This window comes from Grampus griseus (assembly GCF_964374135.1).
Source record: "Grampus griseus genome assembly, chromosome: 3".
Classification (NCBI taxonomy): Eukaryota; Metazoa; Chordata; class Mammalia; order Artiodactyla; family Delphinidae; genus Grampus; species Grampus griseus.
Window position 1 is genome coordinate 171,680,145 of NC_139019.1, and position 27,023 is coordinate 171,707,167.

The following is a 27,023-nucleotide window of genomic DNA, read 5'->3' on the forward strand; positions in this document are numbered from 1 at the left end:
AGCTTCTTAAGAAGGCAGGGGCAGGGGTCACGGTCTTGACAACCAAGGACAAAAGATATGATCATTAGTAACTGTCACAAAGCAGAGCTGGCAGGCAGGTTTCAAATTAATTCGCACCCCAGATTCACCTGGCCCCTTGCCCGGCACCTCATCATGTTAGCAAAGAGCTGCGGAAACTCACATGCACACTCCCATGCACACCCACAGTCATGGAAAGCAAACTAATTGACATACTGCAAAGATGGGTCATCTTTTTGTCTTTTATCATCTCCAAACAGTTAATTTTCAGAAACTCCAAAAAGGGGAGCAACTTCTACAAATCAGTTTCTCCCCCTCGGCACTGCATCCCGGCATCGACAGGGTGGAGGCCAGGGAGCTGCTCCACAGCCACGGTGCCCAGGAGGGCCCCGGATAGAGGATGACCAACCCCAGGGTCTAGCGTGCCCAGGGACAGGGGAGACCCTGGCCCTGGCAAACTTCTCGGTGCAAACCTTCTCTCTGGCCTCTGCCCCTGACGTCCTATGCACAGGTGTCATCCCCACCTCTCCGCCCCCCAACAGACTTCTTCCTGTCGCCGCGTACCTGGGGAGCTCATGGAACACACAGGCCTGGGCCCCCATCTCCGCCACCCCCAGGGACCCCAACTCAGAGAGCCGGGCCAGGGACAGAAAGGCCCCGGGGCCCCGTCTCTACGCTGCGCCCCACACGCACACAAGCGTCCCATTCACGTGGTGCTCCCGGAGCCTGGCACCCGGTCTGAAGCTTAAAATAGGCACACAACCAGCCTTTGTTGGGGAGAGGAAGGAAGGAAGGAAGGAAGATTTCAGACAAAGGAGACAGCACACTGCACCATCCAGGAAAGCCGGGGGGCCTGAGCTGGGCGGGAGGCCAGGAGGACCGGGAGCGGTGGTAACTGGAGGCCAAGTGAAGGTCACTCCGAAGGTGGGGTGGGCCCAACTCCCCGGTGCCACCAAGGCCCAAGGAAGCAATCTCGATTTTGTCGAGTGGGTGATGAGCTGGTGAAGGTGGCGGGAAAATGACGAACCAATCTCAGTTTTAGAGAGAAGATTCTGGTCATGGGTGGGGGGGGTCAACCCATCGGAGCAGGAGAGACCAGAGGCTGATCTGCCAGCTGGGATGTTCTGATCGAGAGACGGGGAAACACTTAACTCAAGGGGGGAAGAAACACAGACGGGAGAGAGAAAGGCAGATCCGGGGGTGCTGATGCCCGCATGACCACCCCCAACCTCTGAGCTTCAGTTTAGTGGGCTGTCAAATGCCCAGGAAAAAAACCATTTACATAGCAGCACGATTCTTTACCGCCAAAATGTGGGAGCAGCCGAGATGTCCACCGACAGGTGAACGGATAAACACGTGTCCCTCCACACACAGGAACGTCACTCAGCCACGAAAGGAGAGAAGCCCTGACACTTGCTACCACGTGGATGGACCCTGAGAACACGATGCTCAGAGAGAGAAGCCAGACACAGAAGGACACACAGTGTGTGATTCCACTGATGGGAAACATCCAGCACAGGCAGATCCACAGACACAGAGAGTGGATTCGTGGTTGTCAGCTGGGGAGGGGGGATCAGGGTGATTGCTCATGGGGATGGAGATCTTACTGAGGTGATGGAAGGTTCTAAGACGGGTTTCTAGAGATTGTTGCACAACTCGATAAACGTATGAAAAAACTGAACTGTGTGCTAAAGTGGCTGAGTTTTATGAAATGGCAATTGTACCTCAATTTAAAAAATAAAAAAGTAAGACTTTTGCCCTTTGCAAGGTTCTCAGGGAGAACTGGTACTCTTTCTGTTAGAGTCTCAGAGCTGCCCACAAGCCCCCCTATCCACCAGCTTGCAGGACAAGATGCAACGTCACAGCGTGGACGAGGAGGGGGCGGGATGTGAGTGCCTGGGACAAGTCACCCACCTTTTCAGTGACCCAGTCAGGTCTCTGAGGTCTCCTGGGTGACATACGGAATGAACACTTTTCTCTAGACCCTGAAGAGAGGGAGGGAGACGCCATGCCCAAGGGCAGCACAAGAGAGAAGCAGTGAAAAGCGAGGTCCAGAGGTGTTGAAATGAGCATTGAACATGGCAAACCTTGACATTGTCAAGGACGGGGCCTGCAGGAGACAAACCTTCCCAGAACAAAGACGTGGCTCGGCCCATCTCCCTTGGGCTGTGAAGACACAGCAGCCTGCAGGGAGCAATGGAAGGGGTTGAAGTTTGGGTCAACACCCAGCATTCACGCAACTGTCCTGGGTACCGTCCTCTCTAGAAAGCTCCAGAAAGTTCCAAAGTCATGGAAGCCTGGCCCAACCACGCTTCCCTAAGAAATTACACAGGAGCTTCAAGAACACAAATGCCTGGGACTTCCCTGGCGGTCCAGTGGTTAAGACTGCGCTTCCACTGCAGGGGACACGGGTTCAATCCCTGGCTGGGGACCTAAGATCCTGCATGCCCCTCGGCACAGCCAAAGGAAAACAACATAAATGCCATAGGAAATCCAATTTTAAAGACGACTATTTGTTTCCAGATGCAAATGAGAAAACCTGTAATAACACTTTGAGAAGTGAGAAGAAGGCACTTTTTACACCACAACAGGGTGTACCCAGAAAAATGCTTCCATTCAGTTCAGGAAGCTGAACTGTCTGTGTGTCAGGGTAATTCATATTCAGTTGTCTTTCCCTTCAAACTATAGGGCCCCAGGCTTTATGAAACATGGAGCAGAAAACAATGGCCTCCGTCACAATTATTTGCAGGTGGCGACCAAGAACCACTGGAAGAACTCAAGCTCCTGCAGAAGCCTCCTGCACTAGGTTACAGCCAAGGAAACAAATCGCAAATGTAGGCGTCTTCCAGTGACTGCGGCCAATCAATTAATCCTATATTCAAAATCAGTATAGGTGTTCAAAAGCCACACAAAAGACCCACCTAGAAAGAAGTCAGCATTTCTAAAATTCTCTAAAAGCGGTGTGATTTTTTTTTTTTTCCTCTCAAAACCAGAACACAAGATGATATAAAAACTAACCCAAATCTGAATGGCCATACTTCCTAAGGATCAAAGGTGAGGTGTGACCTTTAAAGGAGAAAATAACTTAGTTTTGTTTCCGAAAAGGTGTCTCCACCAGGGGTGATTCTGCTCCCTGGGGGCAGGGGGTGACGTCTGGGGACATCTGTCATTGTCACACTGGCGGGGGAGGAGTCCTGGCATTGAGTGGATGGGGCCAGGGATGCTACTCCACGCCCCCCAGTGCCCAGGATGGCCCCCCACAGACCCAGCCCCAATGCCAGCAGTGCGATGTTTGTCAGCACTGCCAAGGGGAAAGACCCTGGTCCATCACGAGAACCCAAGCTGTAAAGCTCATATAGTCGTGGCCCAGTGGTCCCCTTCAGGGCACACATCCGAATGGCTCCTGTGGGGTACACTTAATCAAAACCACCCGAGAAGCTTTCTCTTAAGTAGATGTGCTTGTTCCTCGATAAAGTTTCAGAATCCAGGCAGGTGCACGTAGACCTGGCTTTTGTTGTTGTTGTTTTCCCTTCATTTTTAATAACATGAAGAAACAACTGTTTTTGCAGATTCTTTTTTAAAGCTCCAGAGGGGATTCTTATGTGCACCCCAAGATTGAGGGACTGGTGTCAAGCTTCAAGTGATTCCTTCTCTCCCCTCCCTGACAACCCAGTAATTCTACCCACCCACCTTCCTCCCCCCCAAAAAACCTTAATTTAGAACATTATTATCAACGCACATGTACCCTTGCCATGTGCCAGGAGCGTGCGAGGTACACGCATCCCCTCATTTGACCCTCGCGGCCATCCTGTGAGGTACCTGCTCCTATTTTATTATCCCAACTTTACAGAGGAGTAAACTAAATCCCCAGAGGCGACACAGCCGAGCAAGCAGCCCGAGTGGACATGGGGACACGGGCCCACCTTCCAGAGCCCGCTACACTCTCAACCCGTGCAAGACCACAGCACGCGACTGAACAAGTCTGTGAACTTGGCGTTTGCCTCGCTGACACCTAGCAAGGGGGAAGGCTCTTTGCTGCTCATCACGCCTGTCTTCTACCGCCCACCTTCCAGCCCTGAGCAACCCCCGCTCCCCAGGAAAAATAAAAGCGCCACCCACTTCCCTCAATATCATTGTCCACAAAACTCCCACTTTGATTCCGGGCTCCTGAGCCCCCAAATTCCTGGAAAATTCAGTCACCAACACGAGCCTTTCTGCTTCCCCTTTGCACCCTGCCTCCCAGAAACAGAACTTGCAAAGTGTGTCCAAAGCCCATCTCCCGCAGCTCACTGCCTTGCCAAGGGGTTTCTGCCCCATGCCCCCTTCTACACCAGGTGATTAGCCGAAGTGGGGGGGATTCCCCTCCACAATCCTCATAACTGACTTCTAACCAAGATCCCCCCATTTCCTCCGGAATAATCAACCTCCTGCAAAACCGGGGGGGGGGGGTTGTCTCTCAGCTTCTATCCCACCTCCCTCCCCCACCCCTCCTTTCTCATCACTCACAGACTCCTAACTCTCCATTTCTCCTGATAGCCCTCGGAAGCTTTCTGAAAGGAGCCTGACGCCCCCTCTTCCCTCGGCTCCCCCCAACTCAGCTCTCTGGCCCTGTGCCAGCTCACCCTGAGCCCGAGTTCCTCTATCACCCTCCTCGGCCACCGGGACCCCCAACTCCATCGCAGTCCCCTCCCCAGCTAACCTCGACCCCCCGCTCCAGCCTCCAACTCCACCCCAAACCCCCAGCCCAGCACCTCCTTCAGGAATCCCGACCCCAACCCCTAAGCCGGATCCCCGGCCCCTCCTCACAGACCCCGACCCCCGATTCCGTCCGCAGCCGTTCCAGAACTCGCCACCCGCGGCCGCCCGGGCCTCCCATCCGCCCCGGCCGCGCCCTGCCCCTGGCACTCGAGGCGGTGGCCGCAGACCCTGGCCCAAATCGCGGCCGCACGCGCCCTTACCTGCGCTCGCGCCACCACGACCGCCTCAGCCCCTCACGCAGCGCAGCCGAACCCACCACGGGCCCGCGAGCGCTCGCTCCCCTCCGCGGGGGCGGGGGCGGCTCGCACGGGGCGGGCATTGGCGCCCAACGCGGCCAATCGCGGGCGCCGGCGGCGGGAGCCAGGGCTCGGGGCGGGGCGCAGGGCAGGCAGCGGGGTAGGCTGCGCCAGGGAGAGGGGGTGGGGCGTGGGGCGTGGGCGGGGCCGGGAGGCGGAGCGTTGAGTGGCACCGCTGCTGGCCACCCGCAAGGGAAGAAGGCGCAGGGGGGAGGAGCTATGCTAATATGCAAATAGGTACAGCGTGGGGCACCCCGCAGCGGGGCGGCGAGCCGAGTTTCAGAGGTGACTTAGTGACGTCGAGGAGGCGCGAGGCGTTTCGCGAGTTCGAATCCCGGGTGGGGCCGCGGCTTCAAATACGAACCCTACCTCACGTGCGGGGGGAGAATATCCCCTCCTAATCAGGCGCTTGACCTGCAAGATAATAATAATAACTGCTTCCTCTCGTTGAACGCTCTGCATAAGGCTAGGAGGCGAGACGATATTACCCCCCGTTTCACAGGGGTGGAAACTGAGTCTCAGAGAGGTTAAACTCAAGGTCATTTGCCCAACCCTGTCCAGGGTTTCTTAATATCCTAACTCCTGGGCCTTGATTGTAAAATGCAGACTCCTGGGCCCCCACCCAAATCGAATGAACCAGAATCCTGAAAGGAACTGAACGCCTGGAATGTGCATTTTTAACATGCTCCCTCGTTGATGATGGGAAACATTTGGTTTGTCTCCAAAAGTACCCAGCGGTCATGGAGGGGAGACTTTCCTATACAGGAAGATGGAGCCACCGTATTCTGGGACTTCCAGAACTTTGTGCAACACTGTTACTCTGTGATCTGAGCTGCTGGCCTCCCAGCTGGGCCCCCCCACGGCTGCTGTCATCCCTGCAGGAACCTCCCTGCTCACCCCCTGCAGTGCACAGGCAGAACCAGGTGCCTGGGGACAGCATCTCACTCCCCAGCTCCATCCCACAGGAGGAATTACTGTCTGCACAAGGGTTGCAAACTGGTGGCCCGCAAATGCTGTAAAATTCTAAATTCGTTGCCAACATTTAAAAATCAGGTTGTTTCACAAAGAGAAATCCAGATTTCCAGGCATTCTTGAAAAATCAGGTCTGGCGATTCTTGCAGCCCCAAAGACAGATTAGGGCAGGGCTGGGGTGAGGCAAGTGAGGCACTTTTCTCAAATCCTGAACCTAAGGGGGCACCCCAAAACACTCACTATCCAGATAAATACTGTATAAATGCCATATTTTAAAAAGTCAAAATAAATGCAGAAATAATCCATGATGAACAAAATAACTAAAATTTTAAAGAAAGACAAGATTTGATTCTGCGCTGGTGCAAACCACCTCCTTTGCTACTCTCTAGCCCCAGCCCTGTCAGATCCTGTCTTTATTTCAAAAATAGTGATGTTCTGTTCATCATGGCTTCCTTTAAATTAAATATTGCAGTAAAATATGTATCTAGATGGCTGAGTTTTTTGTCACACGTGGTGAGTGCCTCGCTCTCTCACCCTAGTCCCGGCCGTGTTCATAAATTCACGAAATCTGCCCTGAGCCATTTAGTGGATGGGAAAACTGAGGCCCTGCAGGTTTGTTTGTTGTTGTTGTTCTTTTAATTAATTTTTATTGGAGTATAGTTGCTTTACATCCTGCAGGTTGTTCTCCAGGTAATATGAGGATCATAGTGCCTGCCCGATCACCTCAATGGCTGCAGGAAGTACAGGGTCCAGCAGGGCTGGTGTGATCTCTTGTGGGGGTCACAGGGGTGAAGCACTGAAATGTTCCCATGATGCCCCAGAGTCCTCGTCACAGAAGTCGGAACTCTTCCCACAGACCCATCCCTCACCCCCATCTTTCTGGTCTCTCTCATCCTTTACAGGTGGCGAGCTGACCTCCCCAACCCAAAAAAGGCGCACTTTTGGGGAATGCGGAATCCACTTCTTTATTGCAGGAAGACTATTTGTAGAGCAAATGCTACACAGACCCCACAGCGGGGTCGGGGGGCACCCACATGCGGGAGGCGAGGGGGCAGGGGCGGGGACAGCAAGCGTGGCCTGGCACGGTCCCCAGACCCAGCGGTGCCGAGGCAGGACGGGCCAGCAGCTGGGGCAGGCTCTGGGCCCCCTCCTGCTGGAGAACCCCAGGGTCGGGGCAGGGCCTGGGGCAGGAGAGGCCTGGAGGCAGGCAGAGCCCCAGGGAGATTGTGCTATCAGGGTGTGTCCCTGAGAAAGGGCTGCAGACCCCTGCGCAGCCCCACTTTCTCCGGCACCTTCAAGTGGGAGGGGTCAACACCAGCTGCTGGTGGGCCCTGGACCCGCCACAGGACAGGGGTGTTCCGCAGTGCTCAGACAGGATGCTACCTGTTCTTCCGTGGGCCTGTCCACACGCCGGGCGGTGACACACACGTGCACACACACACACTCCCTCCTGCTCACAGTGGGCACAGTAAATATTTGCGGAGTGAACAGCCATACAGATGCAGAAGGAAAAAAACACACTGCTACCAAGATGGACACAAACAGTCCCTCTTACCCACGTACAGTCCACGTGGTCACATGACCTCTCTTTTGCGGGTGCACACGCGCACGTACACACACACGTGCCGCTTCCTTGCACCTAATGACACCAGCGCTGTGAGTGGCCCCAGGGAGAGGCCCAGGAGGCAGGGAGCTGAGGGCAGCTCCAGCCACGGCCAGCAGGCAGCTGAGACCCTCAGTCCTGAGACCACAGGCAACTGAACGCTGCCCAGGAGCACATGAGCTGGATGTGGATCTGTCCCTGGTCATGCCTTTGGATGAGACCACAGCCCAGCTGGCCTCATGCTGAGACCACAAATGTGTGCTGTTGCAAGTTGCTGAGTTTGCGCTCCTGTGTTCCCCAGCAACAGCTGATGGATACAGATGTTGGGCTGAGAGCCCCCTTACGACAGAGTGCAGCAGGCGTGGTGCTCCTCAGACAGTCAGGACACACAGGTCCACAGATGCTCTCTGCTAAATCCCGTAACCCGCTCCCGAAAACACAGCTGCACACAGTCACACTCTTGCAGGTGCCAAGGCTCACACGTCACAGGTGTCTGGTCCTCCTGGCAACCACACGACCCACCCCTGCCTACACCCTACACTGGGATCACACGACAAACCATCACACACACAGGAGCCCCCCACACACGCTTAGACACAAGCCATCCGCCCAGCGCACCAAGGGGCCCAATGCATCATCCCAGGGGTGCCCCCCACCCCACCCCAGGCCTACAGGTCACCTTCATACTGTCCGACACGGCCTCACTGGGTCCCGTGAGTGTGGTGTCATCTAGACACTCACCGAAACAGAATCTCACAGTGGCGGCGGGGACCCACGTCTTCCTGGGTGCGCCCCCCCAGGGGGCCCCGTAGGTGGGAGGAATCGGGCTGGGCAGAGCTCTGCGTCCAGCCCCTCAGATCCTGCCGGTGCTGGGTCCGGATGCCTGCCTCTGGACAGGGCCCGGCAACCCCTCACCAGCACCCCGGGTTCCCTGCCCTGGGCTCGGCGGCGACAAACTGTCTCGATCTCTGTCTGCGGGCTATGTCCGGGAAGTCCCTCCATATTCATTCCAGACAGTCCCCTGGAGTTGTGCCGTGGCCATCGGCCGGTCCCGGGCCTCCCCTGCCTGCACCCCAAGCCCAGGCGGGGCGAGGAGTGAGATTCCGGGCTGGCGGGGCACTGCTGTGAGCCCTGTGGTTATTGCCTGGCGGCCTGAGACCCAGCCCGCAAGGCCCCCCACCAATCTGTGGGGACGGGGGCAAGAGGGGTGGTCTGGGACCTGGGGAGGGGGGCACAGGCCAGAGGTCATGAGGGATGGAAGGGGGAGGGGAGTGTATGTCAAACACCAAGTTGGAGAAAAGAAAATCTGAGGTCCATGTGCATTTCAACTCCCTCCTCCCCGGCAAGGTCACAGTGATCTAATGTAGGGGCAGGGTGCAGGTCTGGCTGGGGGCACCCAGGGGGCAGAGTCAGAGGTGGGAGTCCTGGGAGACACGGAGATGGAGGAAAAACCGGCTTCCTGAGTCCCTGTGGGGACAGGCAGCTTCCCCCGTTTTCCCATGTGCAGATCAAGGGGGCCACCTCCAGCGCTTGGCTTTGGCGGGGCGTACAGACAGGACGGGGGGCGGGGCAAAGAAGAAGGGGAAGGCAGAGTGGCGCGACAGAGCTGGGCTGGAGCCCCAGGTCTGCCACAGGTTCGGCAGGGCCTCATCGCCAGAGACACTGGAGGGAAAGAAGTGGAAGAGATGGTGGGGGGAGGGGAAAGAAGGAAGAGGAGAGGGAAGAGGAGGCGGAGGGGGGCAGCGGGGGCACAGGACGTGGGGAGAGGCCTGGGGCCAGGACAGCAGGGCGCCAGCGGCGGGCGCTCTGGGCTCACATGAGGACGCATTTGCCCTTGATGCGGTCTGTCCTCTTCTGTTTGCTGGAGCGCTTGCCGTCGATGTTCAGGCTCATGTTCCGGCGTGTCTCCAGCGTGAGCAGCTCCTGGAAGAGCTCCTTGACGTTGTAGTTCATCTTGGCCGATGTCTCCATGAAGGCGCACTTCCACTCCTGGGCCACGGCCTGGGCCTCGCGGGTGTCCACCTCCCGCTGGGTCTCGTCGCACTTGTTGCCCACCAGCATGACGGGGATGTCCTCCACGCTGCCCTTGATCTGCACGATGAGCTTGTAGATGGGGCCCAGCTCCTCCAGCGACTGCTTGCTGGTGACCGAGAAGACCAGGATGAAGGCGTGGCCCTTGGAGATGGACAGCCGCTGCATGGCCGGGAACTGGTGGCTGCCCGTGGTGTCGGTGATCTGCAGCGTGCACACGCTCTTGTCGCAGCTGATGACCTGCCGGTAGGTGTCCTCGATGGTGGGGATGTAGGTGTCCCGGAACGTGCCCTTGACGAAGCGCAGCACTAGGGAGCTCTTGCCCACGCCGCCCGCCCCGAACACCACCACCCGGTAGTCATTGCTCTGTTCAGGCATCTTCCACGCGGCGGTGCGGGGTGGGGCCGGGAGGGCTCGCTTCAGCTCCTAGAACCCCAGACCAACCCTGCACGGAGAGGAGTGTCAGACAAGAGCGACCACCCACTAGGAGGGGGTGGGAAGGTCGGCCTCTCAGAGGAGCGGCATTTCTCCTGCATCCCGGTTGATTTGGTCGACTCTGCCATTCTGCCCTGCACACAGGCTCAGAGCCAGACCCTCTGCCTGTCTGCTTCCCCTCAACGAAATCTGGGGCCTAAACTCCTTCCCCGGGGGGGGAGTGGTCTCTGGGCTGGAAGAGGCATGGAGATGCCAGCGTGGGGTGCACACCAACTGCTTTCTCCACCTGCATGCTCCCCCAGCCCCCAGGTGGCACTGGCTTTTCCCTGGCTTTGTGACCTGGGCAAGCTGCTTTGCCACCCTGAGCCTCAGGTTTCTCCTCCGCAAAATAAGTAAAGGGGTGCCTCTCTCCGGCCATCACAGGCTCCCTGCTCTCACCCCAGCCCAGAGGCTCGTCAACCTCGTGGGAGCTGTGTGGTAGGGCATCTTTAAAATGCAGATTGCAGGGCCTCAGCCCTGGAAATGGTGAATCCTTTGGTTCAGGGCCACAGCCCTGGGAACTTGCATTTTAAAGCTCTTCTCCTCCCCTCATCCCATAACTGTGATCCTGGTGCTGGAGGTCCAAGAATTTGCAAATCATGAAGCGGGTTTCCCACAGCAGCCCAGGCTGTAGGTGAGAAAAGTAAAACTTAGCCTAAAGAGAGAAAGCCTTGCTCCCTGAACTCCAAACCCAGACTATGGTCTGGCCTGCCCTGGCCTCCCGCTCAGGTCTGATGTGTCCGTAGGAACAGAACTCCCTGCGAGGGGGTCCTCTTCACCCCTCTCAGCTACCCTGTGCTCAGAGAGGTCCAGTGACCTCGGGAGGTCACACAGCACAGCAATTCCTGAAATGATGGAGGTGGGAGAAGAACTGTGACCTGGGGGTGGGAAGGCAGGAAGCCTGTCTCCAAGCATCTGTGTCCTTACTTATAGAAACAGCAGAGACCCCTTCCCTGCCTCCTTCTCAGCCATCTCTGAGGGTCCCATAACACGGGGCGGAGTCTACAATGGGATAGAGAAGATATGGCAAGATTGCACCCAGGCCATGCTACTTCCCTCAGGTGTGTGTGTGGTGGGCGGGAGCGGGGTGGAGGGCAGGGCGGGGAGCAAGACCCAAGGGTGTGAAAGACCCTGGCGGTGAAAACCCGGGCAAGTAAATTGATGTTCCTGAGCCTCTATGTTCTCATCTGTGACATGGGAGCAGTCTCAGTGCCCACTCCACGGAGCCGCTGGCACAAGCAGTGCCATAAGCTGGATAAAGCCCTTGGCCAGGTGCCTGGCACACAGAGCCCTCAGTAAAGATGGACGGACATGGTTATCAATCACAAAGGCCCAGGGTGTAAAGCACTCAGCTGGTCGTGGGTTGGGAAGGCACATTCTCAGTGATCAAAAGTGCCAGGTTTGTCAGAAAAAGACATACGGAGAAGGTAACAGCCGACACGTACCTCACAAATTACGTGCCAGGCAAACTTGTAGGAGCTTTAGCGGTTCTAACTCGTGGGGGACTGTTTTTAGGCATCTTGGTGACATGCATAGCACTTGGGGGTGGGGGGCTGGCAGGGCTGCCAGCCTGCTCTGCAGTCGCTACCCTTTCCTGGGTGGGCACCCCAAGAAGTGAGCTCATCAGCATGCAGCCAGGGGTCACCACCACAACTGGCCGAGGGACTTGGGGTGGCTGGTGACGGTCCGTTCTTCCACCCCAGACCCAGCCCTTGCCTCGCTCTGGGTGCAGACCCCCTGGCAGTGCTCCAGGCCTGTCAGCAGGGGTGTCCTCCGGGAGGGGCCCACCGGGGCCTGGGATCCCTGACTCGGAGCCCCATTCAATAACCCGCAAACCCACGCCAGGAATCCACCTGGTGCCATCTGAAAGCCACCTGCACCTCCCATGGGCTGGAGTTGGGGGAAGGGGCCTGTGGGCACCAAGGCGCAAAAGGGGGTGGCATGGGCTCAAGGTCACAGCAGAGAGGTGGCAGAGCAGAGCAGGATTTGAACCCGGCCCCGGCTGGCTACACAGCCTGGGGTCCTTCCCCTGTGCAAGGCAGCCCACCCTGAGGCTCCCGGGCCAGGGGAAGCTGCCAGGTCCTGGGTCCCCGGAGCCCACTGCTCTGGGAGGTTGGAGCGACCTCAGGTGCAGAAAGCAGGCCCCACCCAGGGGAGGGCCTGGGGGCTCGGGCTGCCTGCCCCAAGGGGGTCTGACATAGGGACTACGTGACCAGTGAGGGCTTTGAGGAGAGGGGGCTCCCCTGGGCCCGAGGAGGATCTAAGTGGTGGGGGAGGGCCGTCCACCAGAGGAGGGGCTCCTGGATGAGGGCCTCGGCTGGGAGAGGGAGCAGGAGAGCTGAACGGGGCGGCGGTGCGGGGAGACGGGCTCGGGGCCCACTCGATTCCTCCTGGTGGCGCCCTGACAGCGGGACCCAGGGGGGCTCCTGTGGGCCGGAGGAGGGGCTGGCTCGGCCGAAAGGCTGCCCGTCAGTACCGCGGGGGAGGGGTGATGCCGGGAGGGAGCTGTCCAAGGTGGGCACGAGGAGGGCGGCCCGGCCGGGGCCCAGCCGGACCGGGAAGGGGGGTCCGGTGGAGGGCCCGGCCCCGCGGCCGGGGAGGGTGGGGCTCGGACAAAGGAGGGCGCGCGGGGAGAGGACCTGCGGGCCTCGCGGAGGGACGCAGCGGGCCCCGGCGCCCCGGTCCCCCGCCCCGGCCTCCTACCTGGGCGCTCGTCCCTGCGGCGCCGCCGCGGCTGCTGCTGGCCTTCTCCGTGTCCGCTCGGGCGCCGCCGCCCCCCGCACGCCGGAGCTGCTGCCGCCGCCGCGCCCGCGCCCGTCCCCGCCCGTCCCCGCCCGCCGCCGGGCGCCGCGCTCCGCCCCTCCCCCCGGCCCCGCGCCCCCGGGCAAGGTCACCGCCGCCCCATCTGGACCCCCGCCCGGTGAACACCGGCTCCTGCCAGGGACGCCATAGGGGTGGGGTCTTCTTCCCCGGGAGGAAGCTGGCGCACCCCAGGGCCACCCAGCAGCCGGCCGCTGGGCAAGATGGGGGCAGAGCCGAGGTCACCCAGGAGCAAAGAGAAGGGGCCAGTTGACAGAACTGCAGACAAGGGGCCTGGGGGAACAGAACGGGACACCCTTGGGCTGGTGGGGGTGAGGGTCCAGGGCAGGGCCCCCCAGCGGGGAGGTCATTGATGGAATGAATAATCAATCAATCAATCAATAGATGTATGAGAAGGCAGAGGTGGCCCAAGGGGGCTCGGGGCAGTGGGGACGTACCTGGAGACTAGTCTCCATCCCGGGGGGCGGGGGGGGGGATTTGTCCTGGCAGGGTGGGACTTGGTTTGGGTGGGTGCCCCTAAGGGCAGGCCACCAAGGCAGAGATGGCATTTGGGCCCTTGAGCTGGGGGCGGGGGTGGGGTGGAAGGACAGTTGCTTTTGAAGCTGGGGGTGAACAAAGGGAGACAAGGGAAATGGATTTGCAGTTTTCTGGTAGGAAAATGTTATCTTCATCAAATAGGAGTTGTCTCTGAGAATAAACGTTTGCCTTTGGGAAGTGTCTGTGCGGTTGACTTCTGTGTGTCCACGTTTAAGCCGACAGGGTACCATCACCCCTCCCTCCTGAAGACTGGGAGGGTGGAGACTCATCTCAGAGAAGACTGGACTTTGGGAAACAGCAACTGAACCAGGCAGGGGTGGGTGTGAGAACGCCCCAGGGCCCAAGCCTGTTAGAAGCAGGCACCCCTCCATGGATAGGCTGACACTAAGGGTCCCACAAGGAGGAACCTTCTGGGGTCAGAGCAGTCGGAGGGTGAAAGAGGCTCTTTGTAGGGTGATGAGCTCCCCATCATGAGGTGTGTGAGCAGATGGTCGGCTGGAGCCCAAGGGCTCCTCTGGCTCTTGGCTCCTTGATTTTTGCTGACCCAACATGTCTGTGGCTCTGGCTGAGCCAGACCCTTCCTGCTCCCTTGGAGAGGTGGGCACTGCCCCCAAGACCATCTGGCTCCCCCAGAGGCCGGGCCTCTGAGGTTCGTCCTGCTTTGGGGGCTTGAAGGGCCCCATTTCTCCCTGATTCAGCCCCTCCACTGCACCTCCCGGCCTCTAGCACCCGGACCATCCCACCCGCCTCCTTCCTGGCCTCCCAGGACAGCCCCCTCCAGCCCTCCTTCTACCCTGGCCTTCACCACACAGACTCCCCTGCTCTCATGCCACCCCTGGCTTCCTTCACTTCCGGGTCAAGGTCCAGCTTCTCAGCCTGGCGTTCGAGCTGCTCCCGACCTGACCCAAGCTCCCCTCCGGTTCCCCATCCAACCCTGGCTGCCTGGAGCTGTTCCCCGGACACACCCCACTCCTGCCCTGTCCTAGGCCATGTGGGGCACCACAGAGGGTGGCCCGGCCCCAGCCCCACATCTCCAAGTGCTCTCAGCCAGCGATGGAGACAGCCCTGTGGATCTCCACATCCCGGCCAAGCGCTCGTCTGAGCCTCAGTCTCCCCATCTGTGAATGAGGATCACCATTGTCTTGCCTCCCAGCGTTGCTGGGAGCGATCTATCGGGCATGACATCCACCCTCCTGGGGCTGCTGGGCACACAGGAGGTCAGAGATGACAGCCCTGCTCCCTCCCACTCCGACTGCCTGCCTGCTTCCGTCTCTGAGTGACCAGGGGCACTGGGCCGGGCCTCCAGCCTTGGGCCGGCCCTCTGCTCCTCCGGGCACCAGCCCAGGCGAGGGCAGGCTGACTCATGCCTAGGAGTGTGGGCACGCTGCACTCTGCAGCTGCTACTTATAGCTCCCAGGCCAGGCTCCGGGCCGGATGAGCCAGGAGAGGACAGGCCCCAGAGTCTCCCCCTCGCTCTCCCAGGCACGGGGCTCAACGCCCACCCGAGCACCCCAAACTAGGACGGCAGTGCCCCCTTTCCCGTGGGCAGCCAGAAGAGCCCTGGCCTTCATGCACCAGTGCAAGAGAGGGTTGGGTTTTATCAGCTCAGAGAACGGGATCGGCTCCCCTGGGGTGGCCCAGCTGGGAAGAGACCGGGCTGGGGCTGGAGCTCGGGTCCATCAGGTTCTGAAGCCACAGCCAGCCTTTCTGCTGTCCCAGGCTGTCTGGGGGCCTGGCCCAGGGACGCACACCTGGACTTTGGCTGTCCTTGATCTGCAGAAGTCCTCTCAAATGTAAAGGGACAGCAACTCACCTGAGAGGTCCCTGCTCCTCGCCTGGCCTTGCAGCCTATGGGCCTCCTGCCAGCTGCTCCGGGTGGGGGCCGCTCTCCAGACCCACCGTTCAGGGAGGAAGGTGGCTGGGTCTCATGCTCTGTTCTTTCTGTGCTCCCGGGATTAATGCAATTATGTGGGCGAAGCTGAGGCTGGGCGCCACGGCCTCTCACCGATGCTGTTTGGCCCACAGAGGTTTTTATTTGTTTTTAACTTTGGTGTCAACATTTAAAAATAAGAAGGTCATTTGTCAAAACACAGTTTGCCTTAAAAAATGAATGGGCTGGTGTCTCGAGCCCAAATTCTGCCCACCAGCTCCTGTGGGAGCTGGACCCCAGCCCCTGGTGGAAGATGCTGGTCCTTCACTGAAGCCACCTGCCTAGCCCCTGGGAGTGGCCTGAGGGGCTCTTGCACATACGGGGCTGTGTTGTCATCAACACCTCCAAGGAGTGGGGTCACTGGGGCCTAAGCCATCAGCAGGATGAACCCCTGCCACACTTGCATCCTTTAACAGAGAGCCGGACAGCTTTGATCAGTCAGAGAAAAGGACCATGACATGCAGGGAGACCTCAGGGCCTTTGCACAGGCCACTTCCTCTGCCAGAAAAGCTCTTCACCCATCTTCTGACTCCAGTGAGGCCCTCAGAGACTCCCCGCTGACCACACTGCTAAATTAGTCTTTGTCTCCCTTCGTGGCTCTCCCTCCACCTTGCTTATCTTCAGGGCACTTATCACATTTTGTGTCCATCTATCATCTGTCTCCCTTGCTAGAATGTGAGCTGCCTTAGGTTCCAGGACAGTGGGTCTCCCCTGGGGGTGATTCTGCCCCCAGGGGACCCTGGGCGATGTCTGGGGACATTTGTGGTTGCCATGACCAGGGTGGGCTCTTGGCATTGAGTGGGTGGGGCCAGGGAGGCTGCTCCACACCCCAGGGCATCCAGGACGGCCCCCCAGAGGATGACCCAGCCCCACGTCAGCAGTGCTGGGGGGACCCTGGGGTAGGGCAATGGACCTCAAATGTGTCCCCAGACCAGCATCCCCTGGGAGCTTGGTAGAAATGCAAAATCTGGGAATTCCCTGGCGGTCCAGTGGTTAGGACGCCGGCTTTCACTGCTATGGACCCAGGTTTGATCCCTGGTGGAGGAACTAAGATCCCACAAGCCATGCGGCGCAGCCGAAAGAAAAAGAAAAGAGAAAGAAATGAAAAATCTCTGGCCCTGCCCCAGCCAAGACTAGCTCAGCAGGAGGCCCAGCCGGTCCCTCAAAGGAGAGGGCATGTGAACCGTGGCGGCCTTTTCCTTTGCTTTAAACGCAGCACCTCAGCTGTGCCTCCCAGGCACTGAGAGGGGGGGCTCTAAACGGCCCACCTGCCCATCCCGGCTCTCTCCTGCCAGGCTGGGCACACAGCAATCACTTGGGCCCTCGGCGAGAACACTGCGGTCTGCCAGGTCAGCTTTCCTTGCCCCAGGAGCTGCAGAGGCCTGGAGGGTGTCAGGGTCGGAGAGGGACGGGGTCTCCCTTCTGCAGCCCAATCTGGCCTCAGCCAACTGACAGCCAGGAGAAGAATTCTAGGGTCTTCCCAGAACCACCCCAAGCCCTGCAGCAGCCCCCTTCTGCCCTCAGGAGTCCCAGCCCAGTCCCAGCCTCTAGGAGGCTCTCAAAATGTCAGGTGGGTCGGTCACCGGCTCTGTACCAAAGCTGACAGACAGCTCAGGGTGGACACGGGCTGGGACATGTGGGCTGCATGACCCTCTCTTCCTGGCAAGGCTGAGGGTCCAGAGCTGGTGGTCAGGGCAGGCCTGGAGGCGCCGCGTGCAGGGACACAGCATCCCGTCCGATGCCTGTCTTTCAGGGCCCAGAAAATGTAGACTGGCTGGGAACTGGCGACCCCCTCCCCGGCTCCACACTAATAACTTCTCCACCAGAAACGCAAACAGCAGACAACAGAAGCCACGACACTGTTATTACGCTTGATTCAATCCGCGAGTCCTGGGTGCCGCCTCCTAACTTTCTACTCTTTTGTCTCCAGATCAAGGAGGGGGACCCGGCTGACTGCATCCAGCTGTGGCTGGCACTGGGAGCCCCGACTCCACTCGGCCTGGGGGCGGCGGGGCCGGTGAGGGTGACGCTGTACCAAGGACCAGAGCCGAGTCCTGGCTCAACCCTCCTGCTTGCTGAGCCCCCGCATTGGGCGCCCATAATCATGCTGCCAGGAGCCTGTCTGGTCACAGCCAAGCGGCTAGGGGTGGCCTTGACCCAGCCAGGCACATCCAGATAAAGGTGGCATTTTGTGCTGGGAGTTTTGTTTCTTTAAACAGAAAGGCGTTTGTGCTGCTTGGGAACGCTCGTGTCCAAGTGAAGGTGGCTGTGCCTGGTTGACACCAAGCAATACACAGGTCATTAGCAGGCGTGTGCCCCCTCTCCTCTGTGAGACACGCACACAGATCTCAAAGCGACGCATCCTAGATGGCGCAAAGTTGCACAGAGACGAAGGCTTTCGTGGCCAACGTCCAGTTCCATGTCAGGGCTGGTCCAGGGCCCCAGGTGGTGGGTGACCAACCCACAGGCTTCTTCAGCCAGAGCTGTCACCACACGGCACCTGTCGTGTCAGAGCGGGTGTGGGGGAGATGGAGCCACTGAGCTGGCCTAGACGAGAAGACCCTGGTCTAGGCTGGACACGGCCACCATGAGCCGGGGGACCTCAGGAGTGAGGTCGGCCTCTCCGGGGCCCCCGTCAGATGGGACGACCATTTTTCTTCTTACCTCAGCTTTCAACTTTGATCCTTGGCCAAAGCAGGGAAAGCTGACCGGAAATGACCAAGTGACACCATCATCCCTGTGGCCCCAGGAGGCAGACCCCAGGGCTGACCCTGGCCCCTCCAACCACAGCAGACGGGAGGGGTGGCATTGGGGGTGCTGGCGGGGCAGCCTGTGTCCTCTCCTATGACACACAGCTCCCCTCAAACTTCTTGGGGTCCCACCATCCCTGGGGGACCTGGAAGCAGTTTTGCTGGGTCTGGCAGGACCATAGAGAGAGGCCAGAGCCTGGCAGACAGAGGCTGGGCAGGCTGGGGATCCGAGGATGCCGGGGACCGGGGTGGTGGTGTCTGAGGGACGGATGGGGCGCCCCGGGGTTTCCCCCCTCACTGGTGTGGCAGCGCCCTTCGTGGTCTGGAAGCTGGCTTAGAGTGAGGGGGGATGATATGACCCTGAAGCCTCCAGTGCAGGGAAGGGAAGGGGAAATGCAACTGATGGGTGGAGAGGCCTGTGGTGTCCCCAGGCATCCCAGGAAGCTGATGGCTGGCGGGAGGGCGGGGCCCCTGCTGTGCGTGTGCTTTAGCTAACGGAGGGGAAGGAGTATGGAGTGGGGGAAGCCTGGAGCAGGCTGCTCTGCACCCACGGGGGGGCTTCCTACTGGATTCAGGGGGACGGGGCCCCTGGGGGACCCTGCCCAGCCCCGTCCCACAGGCCACACCCTTCTAAAGGCAGGCTCTGGAATCTGGCCACTCCATGACATCCCGCCCACCCGGGGCAAAGGTGGAGTGAAGTAGGGGCAGGGGTCGCCAGCAAGGGTGGGTTTAGGACAAGGTGGAGGTGATGGTCCCATGCCCACAGGGGTCACCTTCCCAGCATGGGGACAGGGTCAGGCCATGCGGGGTTCAGACGTGGGCCTGGCAAAAGCCAGACAGAAGTGCCTGGAGACGGGCCCAATACTTCCAACAGAGTGGAGGTGGGGGGCCTTGGACACACGGCCCTGCCCCCTGAGACCCATATCGACACCGAATGAGGCTGGGGCCGTGGCGGAGGTTGTGTGCTCTCCTGCCCGCGGAGCCGGGCAGGTGGCAGCAGGCTGGCGCCTGGGACGCCCCTTGGGACAAGCAAGTAGCGGCTCCTGGAACCCCACCGGGCTGGAGTGACGGGCTGGAGGCCCCGCCGCGCCCAGGGCCACAGGGCAGAGGGGCCCGTCCTCGCCGGGAAGCTTTGACAGCCCCACTGCCACGGCCAGTCTCCCCAGTGTGGGTCTGGGCAGCAACCGCAAGTGAGAGGAAGGCAATCAGAGGTGCTAGGAAGGAGCCTGGGCCCCATGGCCGAGTGGACAAGTGAGAAGACAGGAAGGGTATAAGTAATGGGATGGGCTGCGGAAGCCGAGGCCGCGCCTCCAGGCTTGGGGGCAGACACAGTCAAGTCCCCCCGGAAGGGCCCTCAGCCCTGGCTCAGCCCCGAGCAGGAGACGGTTGCCATGACTACACTAACAGAGCTTGTTGCCACGGAGGGGAGGGTTCGGGCCAGCCCCACGGGGCTGTTAGGCTCCTGCGCTCCCCGAGGGGGGTCCTAGCTTCGTGTCTGGCCTGGGGGAGCTGAGTCACATGGTCCTTGACCCTGGCCTGCGGGAGTCGTCTTGCTCTGGAGACCCTGTGGCCAAGCTGCCCCAGGCCTGCCCGCACTCTCTGCAGCCCTGGGGCTCTGTGGCCTCGGGGAGCCGAGCAGCTCAGCCCGGCCTGGAACCCCAGCCCCTGGAAAGCAACCTCTCCGGGCAGGGCGGCCGCACCAGAAAGCAGGGAAGAAGAGGGCGGCTCCGAGATCCCTGGAACCTCCGTCTCCCCAGAAGCACAGCCTCAGCTGGCAGGAATCATAGCCCCATCACCCCCACTAACCACGAACGAACCGGAGGCTCCTGGCCAGAGGCTCCTGGCTGGCGGACTCCTTTCAGAAACCCCTCAGGGCATCACGTGACAGCGACTGGACCCTCTGCTCACCCTGGGGACAGGCCCGCCACGTGCTGCAGGGCTCCAGGGAAGGCGTGGGGGGTGGCTACGGCGATGGCACTGTAGCCATGGCTGCAGAGGACAGAGGCTGGCCTCTCCCGCACTCGTCTACAGCCAGCGGTGTTTAGGGGTGGGGAGGGTCTGCGTCTGACCCCACCTGGACGCCCGGGGCCACCTCCCCTGCGAGTCACCAGACCCCCACGCCCACGGATGACATGGCCACACAGCTTTGGTGAATACTTTTAAGAGAAGAATTTGTAAAAGTAGTAGCGGTGCCCCAAGGCTCGGGGTGTAGGATCTGGGGCTCAGTGCAGTCCCGGGCGGCCCCTCTGTGCGCAGGCGCAGCCCGGGGGCTGAGCTCGGACCCTCGGGGGAGGCGAGGCTCCAGCTGGGTGGGGGCAGGGCGGGCACCCGGCGCGGGATGGTCACCACTTGAGGAAGACCATGCCCGCCAGGACGGCGTAGCCCAGCACCAGGAAGAGGACCTTGAGCAGCCGGTCGCTCTTCTCCTCCAGCTCCTTGGCCAGGATCTCAAAGAAAGTGACGAAGAGGAACGTACCGCCTGCCAGGCCCTGCAGCACCACGGAGGCCACGCTGCTGGGCACGCCCTGGGCACTCTCGATGCCCAGGCCGAGGCTGATGCCCAGGGGGATCATGGCGCTCACGGTGACGGCCAGCTTGGCAGCGTCCCTCAGGGTCATGGCGCTCCTGGCCATGCTGATGCCCAGGGCCACGGCCACCAGCGTCTCGTGGATGGCCACCCCCAAGAACAGGCTCACCACCTTCTCCCCCTCCTCCTGCAGGCCCAGGGCCAGGCCCTCGAAGACCGAGTGGGCCGACAGGGCGAACACCAGGCTGAGGAGCCGCAACGGGCTGGAGCGCGACAGCTCCTGGACACTCAGCCCGTGGCTGTGCATGTGGGGCTCCCCGTAGAGCGCGTGGCCCCGCGAGCCACCCATGAAGGGGCTCTCGTACTCTGAGTCGCTGCCCACGTCCGAGCTGGCGTTGAACGTCTCCAGGTCGATAAAGGCCGGCCTCTCCTTGCGGAAGGTCAGGACAAGCTGCTCCAGGAAGACGGTCATGAAGAAGCCCAGCAGCATGATGGTCTCGGCCAGCGGGTAGTCGGTGCTGATGTGCCCAAGACTCAGGACTTTCTGGAGCTGGAGCAGAGGGCGCGAGAGGGGGAAAAGACGGGCAGAGGTTCAGAGGCGCGACCGCCGAGACCCCGCTGCCCACGCAACAGGTTCTTCAGATGTCACCTTTCAAGTAGCAGAAATACCCAAATCATACAGGTCTTAAAGAGGGGTGGTGGCTCATCCTTGACGGATTTAAAAATAAAGGGACTTCCCTGGTGGTCCAGTGGGTAAGACTGCGCTCCCAATGCAGGGGGCCTGGGTTCAATCCCTAGTCGAGGAACTAGATCCCACATGCACGCCACAACTAAGAAGTCTGCATGCCGCAACTAAGACCCAGCACCGTCAATAAATAAATAAATATTTAAAAATAAAAACTCTATTAGAAAGGGACTAGGCCTCACGTCATGTCCACTATGTCAACCAATTTAAAAAGAGTGTAGTGGGCTGCATCATGACCCCTAAAAGATATGTCCACCAGGAATCTCAGAATGTGACCTTATTTGTCAGAAGGGTCTTTGCAGATATAACTGAGGTGTGATGGGCTGAATTGTGTCTCCCCAACAAAAGGAAATTTCTATATAAAAGTCTCCCAACCCCTAGTGCCTCAAAACTAACCATACTTGGAGATAGGGTTTTTAAACAGGTGATTCAGGTAAAAGGAGGCTGTGAGGGTGGACTTAATCCACTAGGACTGCTGTCCTTACAGGAAGAGGAAGAGCCATCATCTGAAGAGACAGCAAGAGGTGGCCATCTACAAAGCAAGGAGAGAGGCCTCAGGAGGACCAAACCCTGCCAGCACCTTGGTCTCAGACTTGCAGCCTCCAGCCCTGGGAGAGAATAAGTGTCTGCTGTTTAAGCCCCCCGTCTCTGGTCTTCTGTTATGGCCACCCCAGGAAACTCACTCAGACACACAGGGAGAGGCCATGTGACAACAGAGGCAGAGCTGGGGTGATGGAGCCACAAGGTAAGGGACCAAGGACCGCAGACGATCCGCACAAGCTGGGAGGGACACGGGATAGACCTCTCTCACAGCCGGAGGACCCAGCCCACCGACACCTTGGTCTCGGACTTCTGGCCTCCAGACTGGGATATCAGCCAGGGCTTCTGGCCCTGATGCCTGCACGGGGCTGGCTTCCACACAACCCGGAGGCTGTTTCCAGAGCCCCCACCACTCCACCCCACTGGGTGAACATGCTGAGAACGAGCATGAGGCTCGCCGGCACATCCAGCCATCCTCGTCAGATCCTTGAGTCAGCGCTGTCCCATAGAACGTTCCAGATGGTGGAAATGTCCTCTATCTGTGCTGTCTGATATGGAAGCCGCTAGCCTCGCGTGGCCCACGAGGACTTGAAATGTGGCTGGTGCGGCTGAGGACTGGCACGTTGAAGTGTGTTTGACTTCAATTCACTGAAACCTGACCAGCCAGAATGGTGACTGGCAGCCACACCAGACTGTGAGGCAGACACTCTGGCTGAGGCTGGCAGGTGGCCAGGAGGAGGGGCCTGGCTCACTGAGGCGTGGGGAGTCTGGGGCAGAGGCGCGGCCCAGGAGTGGTTTGGGAAGGACTGTTAGAGGGCCCCGAGCACTGAAGGGGGATGGGGAAGGGCAAGGCCATTGCAGCAGTCCAGGCCTGAGGGGTGGCACTGCGGGAATGTGGGAAACGGTGGGGGGTGGGGGGGTGGGGGGAGGGTGCAGAGGGTGTCAGAGAGGACTCCGATCTCAACCTCACTGATGCCAAGTGCACAAGTTTCCCACGCTGTGTAACAGAGGAATGCAAGCTTAGCAGCATAAAACACCTCCCAGCCCTCAACGTCAGGGGTCCAGGCACAGGATGGGGCTTGTGGATAAAGAAAATGGCACAGTGTGGCCAGGGACTGAGGGTGGCTCCCAACCAACAGCCAGGGAGACACTGGGCCCTCAGTCTGACAGCCAGGAAGGAACTGAACCCGCCTTACAACCACACGGGCTCAGAGGCCAATCCATCCCCAGTCAAACCTTGAGATGAGACCACAGCCCACCGGATACCTTGATTGCAGCCTCATGAGAGCCGGCAGCAGAGGACCCAGTCAAGTGGTGCCCAGACTGCTGACCCACAGAAACTGTGTAGGAATAAACACGTGTTGTTTTAAGATGCTAAGTTTGTTATAATTTGTTACACAGGAGTAGCTAACTGATACAGGAGTTGAAGAGAGGCCACAGTTGCCAGCTTCAGGACAAAGTGCATGTGTCTGGGGCAGGTGGTCTGGTCAGGTAATGGCTGATGAGCCCACCAGCCGGGAACCCTAGGTCTAGTTCAGACCCCTTGTTTACCAGATAAGACCCAGAGAAGAGACGCAACCAACTCATGGTCACACAGCAAATTCATTTTCTACTTCCCATCACCCTTATAGTGTCAAGGCCCCGACCTTGGTATCAGGGTTGAAAAGCACCAGAGATGGGGAGGGGTAAGATAGGGGTAGGGGATTAAGAAGTACAAACTATTATGTGCAAAATAAATAAGCTACAATGATATACTGTACAGCACAGGAAATATAGCCAATAGTTTATAATAACTATAAATGGAGTATAACCTTTAAAAATTGTGAATCACTATGTTGCACACCTGTAACTTATACAATATTGTACATCAACTATATCTCAATTAGGGAATTCCTTGGCTCTCCAGTGGTTAGGACTCTGTGCTTTCACTGCTGAGGGCCCAGGTTCAGTCCGTGGTCAGAGAACTAAGATCCTCCAAGCCACGCAGCACAGCCAAAAAAAACAAAAACACAACAACTATATCTCAATTATAAAAAAAAAAAAAAGGAAAGAAAAAACAAAAGGCACCAGAGACGACTGGCCATAAGGTGCCAAGGGCTGCTGCTGCCACCCCAGGGAGCCTTACCTTTTCCCTCACGGCCGGCAGTAAAGCATTGAAGCACGTGGCCAGAAAGACCCCGCCTCCAAAGGTGTTGCAGAGTGAGAGGATCTTTTTCGAACGATGGGCCTTCTCAAAATCCGTCTCGATGATCTTCACGGGGAGCAGGGAGCCCAGCAGCATGAAGAAGAACACGCCCACCATGCAAAGGATTTTGGCTACCAACAACTTCACCATGGCGGCGGCCCGGGCTGCTCCGGTCACCGGTCACTGCAGGGCCAAACCATGCGTGGGCGCACACTCCCCTCCCACGACGCGCTACGGGGCCCAGCCAGGCAGCCGGGGGCTCATGCCTCAGTCCAGCCACTGTGAATGTCAGGGGCAACCGCGTCAGCTATTGGATTGGTTATCTGACCAGCTAAAGCAACCAAGCCCATCACCCCCAGTACTTCACCCCATTCCAGGCCTAGCACACGTCCCTGTCTCCTGCAGAAAATTCTCCACGGCTGCACTGTCCAACACAGCAGTCGCTAGCCGAGTGTGTCTGTGTAAGTTAATTAAAATTAAATAAAATGTAGGCAATTCCCTGGCGGTCCAGTGGTTAGGACTCCACGCTTCCACTGCGGGGGGCACAGGTGCGATCCCTGGTTGGGGAACTAAGATCCTGTTATGTGGCACGGCCAAAAAAATTTATTTTAATTAAAAAAAATTATAGAAAATGTAGAATTCATTTCCTCAGTTGCGCTACCCACATTTCAAGTGTTCCATAGCCACTTGAGTCTAGCAGCTGCCCTACTGGACAGCACAGACAGAGAACATTTCCATTGTTGCAGAATGTTCTGGGTCCCACTGCCCTTACATAAAATCCAAAGGCTTTACCCTGAGGCAAAGGCTCTGCACCATCAGCTCGGGCTCCACCTCACCTCACTGGCCTTTGTGGTCCCTGACGGTGGCAAGCCCGTTCCCACCTCAGGGCCTTTGCACCGGTTGTTCTCTTGGCCTGGACCACCTCTCTCCCCTGACCTTCCAATGATGCTTGTCTTTCAGGCCCTCAGGAGGGCCTCCCCCTGCCCTAAATGGCATCCCTTGTACCCACCGCAAGGCCTGGCGCAGAACAGATGCTCAGTAACCGCTGGCTGAACAAACGGATGAGCTGAGGCATGTGGACCTCTTTACGGGGACTCAATGAGCCAAAGGAAAGCAGATCTCGCCCTAGATAGACCCGAAAATGTTCCCATTAGAATGAGGGACTGCGGCTGCTCCCCTGTCCTTAGGCTTTCTCCCCAACCTCCCAGTTCTCACTGCCCGCGTCCCCATGTCAGCTCAGATGCCACCAGTGGAGAGGGGTCTCCTACCCCGTCCCCTGGCATCATTGGTGCTACAGGGAACTACATAATTTAAAGTCTCTTAATGTCATCACTCGCCCTGGGCTGAGACTTCCACGGGAGCAGGGAGTGTGTCTTCCTCAGCCCAGAGCCAGGTACAGTAGGCGCCCAATAAATATCTGCCGAGCGTCGGGATGCCCCAGTCTGTGGCGTGGGGGTGAGGGTGACCTGGACGCCCTCAAACCGGGGGCTGATGGGGCTGGGCAGCGGGGACGGGTTCATTCATTCATCCTTTCACTCAGCACTTATTGAGCGCCTTCTGTGTGTCCCGCGCTGCACTGGGCGCCCCGCTCGAGAGGGGACAAGTCGCGCTCCACCGGGGGAGCCGGACGCAAATCACACAGATCGCCAGTAAAGGCGGGGCCTCGGCTTACGGGCGGCAGAGCCCGCCAGGCCCCGGGCCGCCCCGGCCCCCAGTCCCGCCCCGGCCCACACGTACCTCCGCCGGGTCCTCGCCCGCCCGCCGGAGCCGCCCACCGCTCAACCGCCGCGCCGTGTCAACCCCACTGCAGCGTTCCCGGTCTAGTCCCGGCTCGGCGCGCAGCTGCCCACGCCCCACCCACGCCCCTGCCCATTGGCCGCCCCAAGCTCAGCGGGCCAATGTCTCCATTCCATTGGCTGTTACGGCTGCCACTCACTCCGCGACTCCACCTCTCCTACCGGCAAGGGAAAGTAGTTTCCTCCCACTGAGCGGCGGGTACAGCCACCGGGCGGCTCCGGTGGGAAACTCCGACCCTAGGGGAATGGTTCCGCCAGCGTCTGGCTTCCAGAGCTGTCCAGGGGTTCCTGGTGCTGAATCCCGTTCGGATCGAGGTTTGGCCATTGTCAGAAAACGATTTGCTACGGGTGACTGCCTCTCTCGGAGCGTCCTCGCTGCTGATGCCCTTCCCGTCGGTTTAAGATGCAGATTTATCCGTTCAACATCTCTGCCTCCTATGTACCAGGACCTTTTCTAGGAGAACATCTGTCAACAAAACAAGGATCTCTCCTCTTTTGGAGCTTACGTGCTAGGAGAAGACAGAAAATAATCGACAAACATAATAAGTAATAAAATTATGTCAGAAGGTGACAAGCGCTCTGGAATAATAGAGCCCAGTAAGGGTTATCAGAATGCTGGGAGGTGGCTTGGGATGAACACACACACACTACTATACATAAGATAGATAACCAATAAGGACCTACTGTATAGCACAGGGAACTCTACTCAATATTCTGTGATAACCTATATGAGAAAAGAATCTTAAAAAGAATGAATATATGTATATGTATAACTGAATCACTTTGCTGTACACCTGAAATTAACACAACATTGTAAATCAACTATACTCCAATAAAATTAAAATATATTTTTTTAAAAAAAGAGTGCTGGGTGGTGGATTGCTATTTTAGGTTTTTTAAGGATGTGTATCCAGGAGTGGAATTGCTGGGTCAAATGGATATTTTTTAGGTGAGGAGGAGACTTTTTTTTTTTTTAATGGGTTGATCCACTGCCCCATAAAAGCAACCAGACTGGGCTTCCCTGGTGGCGCAGTGGTTGAG

The 27,023-nt window shown here is 58.6% G+C and overlaps 3 protein-coding genes across 3 annotated transcripts in view; all 3 read right to left on the reverse strand.

The window, feature by feature from the left end:
• Positions 1–5,072, reverse strand: part of GNG7 (G protein subunit gamma 7) — a 150,613-nt gene extending 145,541 nt beyond the window's left edge. The window contains exon 1 of the mRNA XM_082652065.1: positions 4,977–5,072. The gene's annotated coding sequence lies outside the window, so the exon portion shown is untranslated. The remainder of the gene's footprint in view (positions 1–4,976) is intronic.
• A 4,387-nt stretch (positions 5,073–9,459) lies between these two features.
• DIRAS1 (DIRAS family GTPase 1) lies at positions 9,460–12,956 on the reverse strand (the record flags this gene model as incomplete). Its single annotated transcript, XM_082652095.1, has 2 exons — positions 12,856–12,956; positions 9,460–10,123 (listed from the first exon to the last, which is right to left on the reverse strand). Exon 2 carries the CDS (start codon positions 10,054–10,056, stop codon positions 9,460–9,462), a length of 597 nt encoding a protein of 198 aa, XP_082508221.1. The 5' UTR covers positions 10,057–10,123; positions 12,856–12,956.
• A 7,425-nt stretch (positions 12,957–20,381) lies between these two features.
• SLC39A3 (solute carrier family 39 member 3) lies at positions 20,382–26,035 on the reverse strand. Its single transcript, XM_082650421.1, has 4 exons — positions 25,924–26,035; positions 25,196–25,311; positions 24,127–24,465; positions 20,382–21,266 (listed from the first exon to the last, which is right to left on the reverse strand). The coding sequence occupies exons 3-4, from the start codon at positions 24,334–24,336 to the stop codon at positions 20,532–20,534; spliced, it is 945 nt and encodes a 314-aa protein (XP_082506547.1). The 5' UTR covers positions 24,337–24,465; positions 25,196–25,311; positions 25,924–26,035; the 3' UTR covers positions 20,382–20,531.
• Positions 26,036–27,023: the final 988 nt, after the last annotated feature.